Source organism: Myotis daubentonii, chromosome 2, assembly GCF_963259705.1.
Source record: "Myotis daubentonii chromosome 2, mMyoDau2.1, whole genome shotgun sequence".
NCBI lineage: Eukaryota > Metazoa > Chordata > Mammalia > Chiroptera > Vespertilionidae > Myotis > Myotis daubentonii.
In genome coordinates this window covers 63,488,493-63,501,493 of record NC_081841.1, presented here as the reverse complement: position 1 = coordinate 63,501,493, position 13,001 = coordinate 63,488,493, and the positions used below count along the sequence as shown (strand labels likewise).

At 43.4% G+C, this 13,001-nt stretch overlaps 1 protein-coding gene across 1 annotated transcript in view; it reads left to right on the top strand.

Annotated features, from left to right (window-relative positions):
* Positions 1-13,001, top strand: part of WIF1 (WNT inhibitory factor 1) — a 75,715-nt gene that overhangs the window by 48,455 nt on the left and 14,259 nt on the right. The window contains exons 4-6 of the mRNA XM_059683508.1: positions 8,722-8,862; positions 9,813-9,908; positions 10,920-11,015. Coding sequence (XP_059539491.1) covers positions 8,722-8,862; positions 9,813-9,908; positions 10,920-11,015 — 333 coding nt within the window. The remainder of the gene's footprint in view (positions 1-8,721; positions 8,863-9,812; positions 9,909-10,919; positions 11,016-13,001) is intronic.

The following is a 13,001-nucleotide window of genomic DNA, read 5'->3' as shown; positions in this document are numbered from 1 at the left end:
GTGAGTGTAGACAGGAAAAGTGAATTTGAGTTTCTCTTGGGTCATCCCAGTGCTGCAGTGTGACTAGCAGCCCACCCAGAGGATCTGCTTCCAATCTAGATGGGCTTGAGGTTCTCAAAAGTCCATATGAATGAATGAGGCCTTGGGTTCTGGAGATTCATTAGCCTGTGATATGTAGCTGCAGGGGCAGGGATATCCCATCCCAGAGACAGGGATATCCTAATTCCACTCAGATGGCATTGCTGGGGCTTTACTACATCCTGGAGACACAAAAGACACTCTGGCCACCAAGTTCTGGAATATGGCCATGTCATGTGTCTCATATCATGTTACTTTTTTATTTTTTTAAATATATTTTTATTGATTTCAGAGAGGAAAAGAGAGGGGGAGAGAGATAGAAACATCAATGATGATACTCATTGATCAGCTGCCTCTTGCATGCCCCCCATTGGTAATGGAGCCTGCAACCCAGGCATGTTGCCTGACTGGGAATCAAACCGTGACCTCCTGGTTAGTATGTCAATGCTCAACCACTGAGCTACGCCAGCCAGGCTAAAATGCATAATTACATTAATGACACAGTTACACCTGCTCAATAAGTCTTAAATTTTTGAATTTATAATTAAATGCTTGAAGCTTAAATCTTCCCAGCTTTATTCACTTTTTGTGAGTAGTAAAAAAAAAGCTTACTGAAATTCTACTTCTTAAGATATTGAAACAATAAGAGTTTGAACATATGATGTGAGACTATTTTAATGGACCATGTTTAGGGACCATCATCCTATCTAATATAGAGAAAATATGCTAATTGACCCTCACACCATTGCAAAGATGGCAGTGCCCACAGCCAATAAGGAGGGAATATGCTAATTGACTGCCACACCCTCAAAGATGGCAGTGCCCACAGCCACAAGATGGCGGTGCCCAGTCCCCTCAGCCCCCAGCTGCCCAGGGCCGCCTGAGGCTCAGGTAACCAGGGCCGGCCAAGGCTTGTGCTGCTGGCAGTGGCAGCAGCAGAGGTGTGATGGGGCGTCGACTTCCCCTGATCACCAGGTTGCCTCCTGCGCCTGAGGGCTCCCAGACTGTGAGAGGGGGCAGGCCAGGCTGAGGGACGCCCCTCCAGTGCATGAATTTTCATGCACAGGGCCTCTAGTAAGTAATAAAATTTAGAGGGGGAAAATGGATGATGCTTTGGGCAAGAAGACTTGAAAAAGAACAAGCGTTCCAGGACCAGGTGACTTGTGCACAAACATACACACACTTTGTATGTACAATTCCCCCACACAATAGGTTTTGGTGGCAGATGTAGGATTTGTTTGCAAAAAATGCAGGTGCAAGAAGTTTATGGGAATTTCAGTCCATTGCAGAGCAGTTATTCATTAGCCTCATTAGCTCAGTCCCCACAGTAGGAACAATGAGGGTACCTTGAATTATTACAAAGTAACCAAAACAGTGTGTCTTTGCTCCTAAGCATTCAGGTAGTGTTCATTATTCTACTGGCCTATTTTATACACCCAAGCTGCTAAGCCATTCCTTTATCCCACTGACTCCTTATATGCCTACCCATTGAAAAAGAAAACTCTTGATCTTTAACAGTTATGAAGTGCCTGCCTCTGGCATCTGCAGGGATCAAAAACAGGAAATACAAACTGCAGGGTGGTTCCGTAAAATAACGGAGTTGGATAACAAAAAACATAAAGTTTCCATAAAGCCCAGGCTTTGCCTCTTTGAACACTCCGTCTCTGTCATACCAGGAAACCAAGAGACCAGCGGTATTTCTCAATCAAGACTTTCAGGAACCCAATGTCTAGAAACGTTTAAATAGGTGCTGAGGCTGGGAGGACCATCGACTTGGAGCCCCAGTCCTTAGCAGAAAGTGAAGCCCAGAGGAGATGGCTCAGTATTTGCTGAGAGAAGGAATGGCTGTCAGCACAGCTCCGAGCACTGAGGACCGTTTGTGTGGATGGTTTATAATCCCGGAGCAGCGTATAATCACGTGGTGCTGAGAATGAGCTCTCCCCCCCCTGCACCCCCCTCCCCCACCCGTTCTCACCTTCTCCCTTGTGAGGGCAGTGGCTCTGGTGACCGGAGGCTGAGGCTGAGGCTGCATGAGCACCATGCTCATCTCAGCGTGGAAGAGGTATTTCGTCAGAATACGTTTGTTGTTTACTTCTGTAGAAGAGGTTGTTTCTATGCAATCAATCCCACATCAGTGTGTACTTGAACGCCATGTGAGTTATGTGCAATCTGCTTTAGTTTTTCTGAGTTGTTTTAATTTACCTCAGTTTCAATTATATAACCTAGACCACATTGGATTTTACAGCATCTGGCCTAATTTCATCTAGCTTTTGGTAAAAATGGCTCTCTATTCATTATTGTTGTAAAAGCACAACGTAATTTTCACATTTTTACTATTCTTTGGAAGTGGAGACTATGCTTTTTCTGCTTTCAATGTCTCTTTCTCTTTATACATGTGTTTTTCTGGGTGCATGTTGTTAATATCCTATCACCTATATCTCCCACTGTCTATGGTGAATTCTTGTCTCTTTCTGTGTAGTGTGAGTGTGCATGTGTATATGTGCAAGTGTATGCCTGTGTTATAAAGGATATGTGTGTGTCTCCCATGAGGTATATTTTTGTGTCTGTCAGTGCCTAGGTTGTGACAGACAAATACTTGATGCGTAGATTACAAAAACAAATAGATATGGTCCTTGCCTTTGAAAATCTCAGGTCTAGCAAAGATTGCAGAATCATAACTAAATCATGACATTATGATGCAATCATGGAGAGAGGTGTTTGTGAAATAGGTAAGTGAAGTGACATAGGCCAGGGGTGTTCGGAAAGGCTCCAGAGAGCAGGTGCAGTTTAATTTGCATCTTGAAAAGTAAGTGGAAGGACACTGGACAGAAAGAGGAGAAAGAGCATTCCGCACAGCAGGTGGGTGTGCAGTCAGGCCCTGTGGGGGTGGGCCACATCTTTGGGAACTGAAAGTGATCTAGTCTGGGTAGAGTCAGTTGCTGAGATGAGGCTAACATATCCACGACTCACAAAAAGGAACTCAAAATGGATTAAAGACTTACATGTGCAACCTGAAACCATGAAACTCCTAGAAGAAAGCACAGGCATAAAGCTCCTTGACATAGGTCTTGGTAGTAACTTTTTGGATATGACACCTAAAACACAAGCAAAAAAATAAACCATAAACAAGTGGGACTGCATCAAACTAAAAAGCTTCTGCGTAGCAAAGGAAACCATCAACAAAGTGAAAAGAAAACCTATGGAATGGGAATAAGTATTTGCAAACTATATACCTGATAAGGTTTAATATCGAAAATATATAAAGAACTCATACAATTCAATAGCAGAAAGAAAATAATTTAAAAATGGGCCAAGAACCTGAGTAGACATATCTCCAAAGAAGATATATGAAAGGTCAACAGGTACATGAAAAGATGCTTAACATTATGAGTCACTAGGTGAATGCAAATTAAAACCACAATGAAAGCAAAATAACCCAGTCAGAGAAAGCTTAAGTATCACATGATCTCACTCATATGTGGAATTTTATGAACCATATAAATTGATGAACAAAATAGATTCAGAGACATAGAAGCATCATACAGACTCACAAATCTCAGATGGAAGGCAGGGGTGGGGAGTGGGTGGGTGGGGAGAGATTAACCATATATGCAATAGTGTGGTGAAAGCCTGGGAGGGATGGGTGCTGGGTAGAGAGAGTCAATAGGGAACAAGAGGGGGACATCTGTAATACTTTCAACAATAAAGATAAATTAAAAAAAAAAGAAAAGCCACAATGAGACATCACCTCATAGCCATCTTGTTAGAATGGCTATTATCAAAAGACAAGAGATAACAAATGATGGCATGGGTATGAAGAAAGGGCTCATTTCTGCCCTGTTGGTGGCAATGTAATTTGGTACAGCTACTATGCAAAACAGTTTGGAGGTTCCTCAAAAATAAAAAAGTAAACTACTATAGGATCCAGCAATTTGACTTCTAGGAAATGCCCAAAGGAAATCAAAACATTAACTCAAAAAGATATCTACACCCATGTGTTTATAGCAGCACTAGAGGCCCGGTGCACAAAAATTTGTGCACTCAGGAGGGGGGGGGGGGTGTCCCTCAGCCCGGCCTGTGCCCTCTCACAGTCTGGGACCCCTTGGGAGATAACGACCTGCTGGCTTAGGCCTGCTCCCGGGTGGCAGAGGGCAGGCCCAATCCGTAGGTGCAGCCCCTGGTCGGGCTCAGAGCAGGGCCAATTGGGGAGTTGGGGCGCCGCCCCCTGTCATGCACAGAGCAGGGCGGATTGGGAGGTTGTGATGCCACCCTCAGTCACGCTCAGGGTAGGGCCTATTGGGGGGTTGGGGCACTGCCCCCTGTCACACTCAAGGCAGAGTCGATGGGGAGGTTGCGGTGCCACCCCCTGTCACGCACAGAGCAGGGCCAATCAGGGGGTTGGGGCGCTGCCCCCTGTCACGCACAGAGCAGGGCCAATCAGGGGGTTGGGGAGCTCCCCCCGTCACACACAGAGCAGGGCCCATCAGGGGGTTGAGGAGCTCCCCCCTGTTACGCACAGAGCAGGGCCCATCAGGGGGTTGAGGAGCTCCCCCCTGTCACTCACAGAGTAGGGCCAATAGGGGAGTTGGCACACCGCCCCCTGTCACACTCAGGGCAGGGCCGATGGGGAAGTTATGGCTCTACCCCATCACACACAGAGCAGGGCCTGTGGGGGGGGGGGGACGGGGGTTGGGGCGCTGCCCTCTATCACCCACAGAGCAGGGCCGATCAGGGGGTTGGGGCGCCTTCACCTGTCATGAACAGAGCAGGGCCGATAGGGAGGTTGTGGCCCTGCCCCCTGTCACACACAGAGCCGCAGGGCGATCAGGGGATTTGGGCGCTGCCCCCTGTCACACCGATCCCGGTGCTGGGAGGCCTCTCAGCTCTGCTGATCCCGGTGCTGGGAGGCATATTACCCTTTTACTATATAGAATAGAGGCCTGGTGCACGGGTGGGGGCCGGCTGGTTTGCCCTGAAGGGTGTCCTGGATCAGGGTGGGGGTCCCCACTGGGGTGCCTGGCCAGCCTGGATGAGGGGATGATGGCTGTTTGCAGCTGGTCACACACCCTTCAGGGTGGGGGTCCCCACTGGGTGCCTGGCCAGTCTGGGTGAGGGGCTGAGGGCTGTTTTCAGGCTGGGACTGAAGCTCCCAACTGCTCCTTTTTTTTTTTTTTTTTTTTTAGTCTGGGTCAGCTTTAGCTCTGAGGCTCCAGCTCTTAGGCCTCCGCTCCTGAAAGCAGGTATCTGGTTTGTTTCGGTTCTATAATCGAAACTCTGTATCAACTCCAGCTCTGAGATCCCAGCCGGCTGAAAGCTGGTTTCTGGGCGTCTATATTTGTTACAATGTTTGAAACTGCAGGCTCAGAGGCCTGCAGCACCCGGCGGGGAACGTTGGAGTCCTCCGTCACTGAATGAAGCAAGCCTCATGTTAGTTTCAAGCTGCCTGGCTGCCGGTCGCCATCTTGGCTGGCAGTTAATTTGCATATCGCCCTGATTAGCCAATGGGAAGGGTAGTGGTCGTACACCAATTACCATGTTTCTCTTTTATTAGTGTAGATTATTTATAATAGCCAAGCCAGAGAAATCTAAGTGTCTATCAATGAATGGAGATTTTTTTCTAGATTTTTTAAATGATTAAAATATTTTACTATCACAAAATGTCTTCAAAATAAATCACTGAAACATAATCACCAAAAAGAGCAGGGGTTTTCATTTGTCTTTCCCGCTAAAGTATCCTCACTGTTTAGAACAGTGACTGGCACATAGTAATTACTCAATAAAGCTCCACCTGTTCAATGAATTGGTCTGTATTTTGACTCAAACTTGTATTTAACCATTTAGAGGGAAAAATCATCTTGAAAACCCTAAAGAAAGTTATTTATGGTGTTTTCCTCCTTGAAGTTTCTATTGGATTTTACATCCTGGTTTTTCTCCCCTGGGATGATTCAGAGCCATCTGTTTTAGAACCCCAGGCCGGAGCTCTCTGTGCATCTCTTCACTTTGACGGACTTAGAGGTCAGGTTAGCAAATCACACACTTTCATGCGAGCACTCCAAACTCTCTAGAAGCACCCCCAGATGATTGGAGCATGTGAACGTGCAATTGTACCTTAGCCAGATTTGAAAATGGTTTGCTTTTAGCACATCTGAAAATATGGACAAACTAGCAGTTCTTCTTAACAATGCTGATAAACAGTAACAAAGCATTTACTTACAAACATCTCTTGCATACCAATATTCTGAAAGCTAAAATAAAACTTGAAAGCCTCTTTGAAATAATTGGGAGGGTTGCAAAGTGGAGGCTGAATAAGGTCCAGAAAAAAGATACACCTGGAACATAATAGTGTGGATAATGACATGTGATGAGGAAGATTCTTAAAGGTCTATCTTTAAGTATCCATTCCGGTTCTTCCATTCCCCACCCCCCACCCCACCTTTTTTTTTTTTTTTTACCTTGGGGCAATTATTGGCCTACCTACCCATGCTGAGGATTCATGAGAACGGGCTTGAATCGAAGGAACCGCTGAGCTAAAGGTAGTCGATGGTGATGGAAGAAGATTTGACTGTGGGTGGTGGGCACACAATGTACTATACAGATGATGTATCATAGAAGTGTACACTTGAAACCAATAAGGTCCAACCAATGAACTTATATGCATATATGCATAACCTATGGATACAGACAATATGGTAGTGAGGGCCTGTGGGGTGGGGGAGTAGGGGGGAGACAGAAGCGGGCTGGAAGAGGTTAATGGGGAGAAAAGGAGGACTATGAAATACTTTTAATTTTATTAACCAATGTTATCCCAATAAATTTAATTAATAATAAGCCAAAAATATTCATGAGAAAAATAAAAATGTATAATTGAACAAAGTGAAAATTATAACAGAGTTAACAGGTGAAAGAAATCCTTCATCAGCTCCTTTGCTTCCAGCTGAAGTGGAAATCCCCACAATAGCTTTTTGTGTTTTGTAAACTGGCATTTTCATATATAAGATTTCATTAAACCAAGGCCCCTCCCTCCCTCCCTTCCTTCCTTCCTTCCTTCCTTCCTTCCTTCCTTCCTTCCTTCCTTCCTTCCTTCCTTCCTTCCTTCCTTCCTTCCTTCCATCTTTATTGTTGAAAGTATTTCATAGTCTTCCTTTTCCCCCCATTAACCTCTTCCAGCACGCTTCCTCCCGCCCCCCGCAGGCCCTCACCACCATATTGTCTGTATCCACAGGTTATGCATATATGCATATAAGTTCATTGGTTGACCTCGTCCCACCCACCTTCCCTCTGAGGTTAACAGTCTGTTCATGTTTCTATGAAACCAAGGCTTTCAATGGGACAGACACACCTTCAGCTTTCTCTTCTTATTCTGTTAAAATATCTGTATATCCTTTTCATCACATAATTGATTATTTGCAATGCTAATATCTTAAGGTTAAGGAGGACTGGAAATCCGTGTTACTTTGAGATTGGAACAGTAATGAACAGTGACAATGCCAAAATCTTGCGAGGAGTATTGGTTGCCAAAGCACGTTAAGATTGTATGACCAAGCTTGTGTGTAGTGACATATGGAAAAGAGCAGACCAATTTCCAGCTCATTTTTTTCTTATAAACCTAAGGGAAAGGCTTATGAAAACTCTAAAGGGAAAGGATTTTTCTTGGCTTGGTATACCTTTCCCAAACTTGGCAGTAGCTATTACCTGCCACACAAAAACAAAGTGAAGCAAAATTTCATGTGTATATCTCTTAGCCATATTTTTTCCTATTTCTAAGGAAGAACTAAAGTCTAATGGGTCAGCTAGATCAGTCCCAGTAGATATATTATGATAACCAAGTGGCTTTTAGAAATTTACATGATCAGTCTCTCAGCCAGTGACTTGAGCCAATTTCCACCATTGGTGCCCTTCTCGCCCTCTCTGTTCAGCACCGTTAGTTCCTAAGTCAGCACATACACACCCTAAATGATGACTAGACTCACAAAATAGAAGTGGCCTCCTCTTTAGGAACCTAAACCGTTAGAAATAAGGCTATCATGAGATTATTTAATCACACCAACCTCTCTTCTAGATTCCCCAAGATATGGACACTTCTTAATATTAACCAATAGCCTGAGAAAATATTAACTTCATTAACTCAGTTCAGTGGTTGGAGTCTAGTTTGATTTACAGAATATTTCTAAAGAAGGTACTTTGTCACTTTCAAGCACACAGAGTAAACTAGTGGGGTATTGCTTTTAGGGCTTTATTTAATGGATTCTCAAATGCTGAGTTTTAGTTGTTTTTTGGATTATATGGAAGCTGGTGAAGACACCCACTAAATTTCTCCCCCTGACTAATTAATCTATGCTGCCTATTTGTACCTTTACTTTTCAGAGAAAATCTTTTTGGGATAGTACAAGCCAGACTACAAACAAAATATCCCCAATTCCATATTAGTAGGGTAATTCATTCTTTCTCCACCCAGTATCATGTACAAGTTCTGTGGAGAATGTCCAGATGATCAAAATGCACTCCCTACTTCAGTGGAGGTACAAGGATGTCTAATAATGAAATGTGAACATTATTGCTTTGTTCTTTGTCTCTCTTACCAGGATTTCTGTAAAACTGGAAGGGAATGGATAAACAATTTCTCAATACTTTCTTTTTCTTTAGTTGTTCAAGTTGGTTTCCCATGCCTTGGAAAACAAGATGGAGTAGCAGCATTTGAAGTGAATGTGATTGTAATGAATTCTGAAGGCAACACCATCCTACAAACGCCTCAGAATGCTATCTTCTTTAAAACGTGTCAACAAGGTAATCAGTGATGGTGACTCAAGAGAAAGCTCATAAGGCTTCCAGGTGTGATTTGGGTCAAAAATTATAGGTAGGTAGGTAAATGTTAGTGTAATTATAATCATACCAATGGGAGGAGAGGGTGATACACACAGGGGCCAGTAACTGTACCTAGAAAGACTTTCTCTGCTTTGGCCCCACTCCTATTTTAGGAACTGTAATACCTCCTTCAGAATGCCCTGCCTTCTACCTCCCTCCTTCCCCTCATCCAATGCATCCTTTGGGAGTCCTCAGGGGTATCTCACGTATGGTCATGACTTCCCCCCTTTTCTTGTTCTGGATCCTCATAGCAAGGTTGGCAGTCATAGCATCAAATGCCACCCGTCAAGGCAACACTCCCCACTCCCCTGCACAAAGCTTGGTGCTGCTGACTTCCATGGAGGACAGGGTGCCACCATTATGCTTGCGATCTCCACCAGGCAAAGGCACCTCATCCCCACACTCTGGATGCCCACTTAAGCATGCAGGCCTGGCTCCTTTCCCATCCTGGTACAAACTTTTCCAGCGTAGAATTTAAGCTCTGGAAACTTTCCGTGCTGTAAAGATGCACCAAGAGATCATTCCACCCTCTGAGGGTGAATATTGAGAGCACGGTCATTCATTCTATTTCAGCATGAAGTTAAGCAGGTACCGTAGATTGATAGCTGGGGGTGACGGCAGAATAAGGCTTCCTTTGCCTTTTCCATGAGTCCCCTACTGTTCGAAGTCAGATTGAGAGATACACAATCTTATTTTGAAGAAGACTTGAAGTCCAAGTGGTTTAGAGAGAAAGGGGTATAAGTATCGGTATTCAATGAATTATGATCATTGGTGCACTGTGGGAAAATGACCACTCCCTCTTCATGCTCGCTGTAGTTCACCCAACATTTCAAAGGTGTCCACTTAATCTTGTTTCTTTCTCTTTGGTGAAGCTGAATGCCCAGGAGGGTGCCGAAATGGAGGGTTTTGTAATGAGAGGCGTGTCTGTGAGTGCCCTGATGGATTCTATGGCCCTCACTGTGAGAAAGGTAAAGGCGCTTCCCTGGCTTGCTCCCTAAGGACATGGAGGTCACACAGGAGCCCCATATGAACTTTTAACACATCCCCTGAAATTATTTTTCTGGTCTCATTATAAGGGTTGACGAAATCTCCAAAAAGCCACAGAAGAGCTATTGAAAATTATTTCGTCTAGGAATGGTTTTTTGTTAAATCCAAATATGTGGTGACAGGGTCAGAGAACTTTGGTGCAATGTCTACATTTTTTGTGGCCGCTCCTCCCTTGCCCTGAGCCCGAAAAATATTAACGATTGTATACACTATACTTTGACATTATCTTATAAAAGTTTTGAGTTTTTTTCACTCTACCTAAGTTGCATTTTAAGAGCTAGTATTCTGATTGATTTGAAAGTTGCTTCTCCAATTAAAAGTAACTTAATTCACAATTAAGTCTATCCCTGAGTTATGAAGTTTCTTTAAGGCAAAAAATAAAAAAAAAGATGAATATCATTTGTGTAGTGAGTACATCCATTTAAGTGAAATCACTATTAAGGAAGTTATATGAAAAAAAGAGATAAAGAGAAAATGTGTATTAACCACAATATACTTAAATACTAAGAGTTTATTTGACTAAAATAATGAATATATTTTTCATTTTCAAGAAGTAAGAATTTGTCTTGTTTGCATTTTATTTTAGAAAATCAAGGAAATAGGGCAGGAAAAAAATATTTACAGTCTTAAGACCACATCTTTTAGTTGAAATAATAATTCTGGGCAAATTTTCATCAGTCATTCAAAGAGAACAATTCCAAAATTCTCTTCCATAAAAATGGTTAAAAAAATAGTCTGATATGAAAAAACATTGTCTTATTTATAGCACAAAAATAAATTTTAATTTAGAGAACTTACATCTCTTAAGAGTGACAGTTTTTTAGTCAACCAGCAAGCTTGAAAATGTAGACCTGTCATCGCATTGACATTTTTAAAATGCTGCTGCCCCAAAACCCTACTTGGCCCTAATCAGAGCTCTCTCTCCCTACTAGCCCTCTGCACACCACGATGTATGAATGGCGGGCTTTGTGTTACTCCTGGTTTCTGCATCTGCCCACCTGGATTCTATGGAGTCAATTGTGATAAAGGTAACAGGTGTTGTTTTTTAAGAACAAGGACCTTTCTGCTTTTTCTTATTAATCCTCACCCAAGGATATTTTTTCCATTGATTTTTAGAGAGAATGGAAGGGAGGAAGGGAGGAAGGGAGCGGGAGAGACACAGAGAGAAACATGGATGTGAGAGAGACACACAAATTGGTTCCCTCCCACACATGCCCCGACTGGTCTGGGGCTCGAGCCTGCAACCCAGGTACTTGCCCCTGGGTATCAAACTCTTGACCCCTTGGTGCCCAGGCTGATGCTCTAACCACTTAGAACACTGGCCAGGGCTCTATTTACTTTTTAAATGTTTGATAAAAGACATATTTAATATATCCTCACTCTTAATAACAGTGTGTGTCACTTAACTGGCTGCTGTAATAACTTTAACCTCAACTTATAGTGTAGCTTAACACGGTAAAAGTTTATTTTCACTTACAGAATGCTCCTGTGCAGGAATTACCTACCTGGTCAGTGGGCAGGGCAGCTTTGCTCCATGCGGTGACTCAGGGACTCTGGGGCCGTCCATCTGTGGTCCTATCTAGAGTTTTGGAGCTCTCTGGATCCAGCCAATAAGCAGAGAAATAGAGATTAGAGCAGGCACCGCTTAAAAACAAAACACACACACACACAAACCTGGCTCAGTAGTGACCCACAGAAGTTCCATACCTATTCCATAGGTAGGAATTAACCCCATGGTTCTCCCTAGATGCAGGCAGGAGACATGTCATCCCTGGCAGAACAGCTGTCTTCCACTGACAACTGTATGGAAGGGGAGCTGGATTTTTGTGAACTAGCTGTCCCTGCCACATGGGTTTTTGGTAGGTCCTAATAAGTTTTTTAAGACAGAGATGAAACAACCTGCTCCAAATTGCCTGGCCTAGAAGTCCACTGACCCCCAGTTCAATACTCTGTTTACAGATCACATCCCTGAGAGATCAGGTTCCACCTTCCTATAATGCAGCATCACAGCCAGAGTTACTCTTAAAAAGTGAACTCAAACTCAGTCCTAACTATTATTGAATGATTTATACTCTTTACAAGATACCTATTTTGCCCAGTTCACATCTTTTATGGAAAAAGATTAAATAATATACTGCAAAGGGTATGCATTTAATGAAATTGTCCTTGTGTTAAAAGTAATGGTTGCATGAGTAGAGCACTATTTTAAAAATAAATATATGCTTGAAATAAAATGAGTGTTATTTTTTAGAAATGTCTCTTCAGTGATAATGCAGTTAGCACCAATTAAGACTGAAATGAGAAGCTTTAAAAAATAAATAATAAAAGGAAGAAAAGCTAAAGAAAAGAGCATGAGTCAGAATAAAAATTGCCTGCTATTTTCTGATACAGAGTACTTTCATACAATTATCTGACTTTATTCCCAGCAACCTTTTGAGATATGTAAAATGTTACCCATCACTTTTCCAGTTAAATGAGGTTTACAGAGCTTGAGGGGCTTGGTTCATGTCTTCCACTATACCATGTTGACACTCAGGCCACCTGTTTCGGGTCCTGGTTCCTCCAGGAGTCACTCTGGATCTGGGCAAATATCTCAATATCTCTGTAGGTCCTGCTTTTCCCATTCCTTAACTGGAAATTAACCACTGAACCCTGATCCTCCACCCCACAGCTAATTGAGATAATATGTGAGACCATCTCTACCTTTTATTTTTAAACTAGAGGCCCGATGCACGAAGATTCGTGCAAGAATGGGCCTTCCTTCCCCTGGCTGCTGGCACCGCCTTCACTCCGGCCAGAGCCGCCTTTATGCCTTCGCTCCGGCCTGGAGCCACCTTTCCGCCTTCCCACACTGCCCAGAGGCCTGGAGCAGCTGGGGAGGTGAGGAATGACCCTGGCCACTCGGCACCTGCGTATGCAAATTAACCTGCCATCTTTGTTGTGTTAATTTGCATACTCACTCTTTTTTTTCATACTCACTCTTGATTGGCTGGTGGGCATCGCAAAGGTATGGT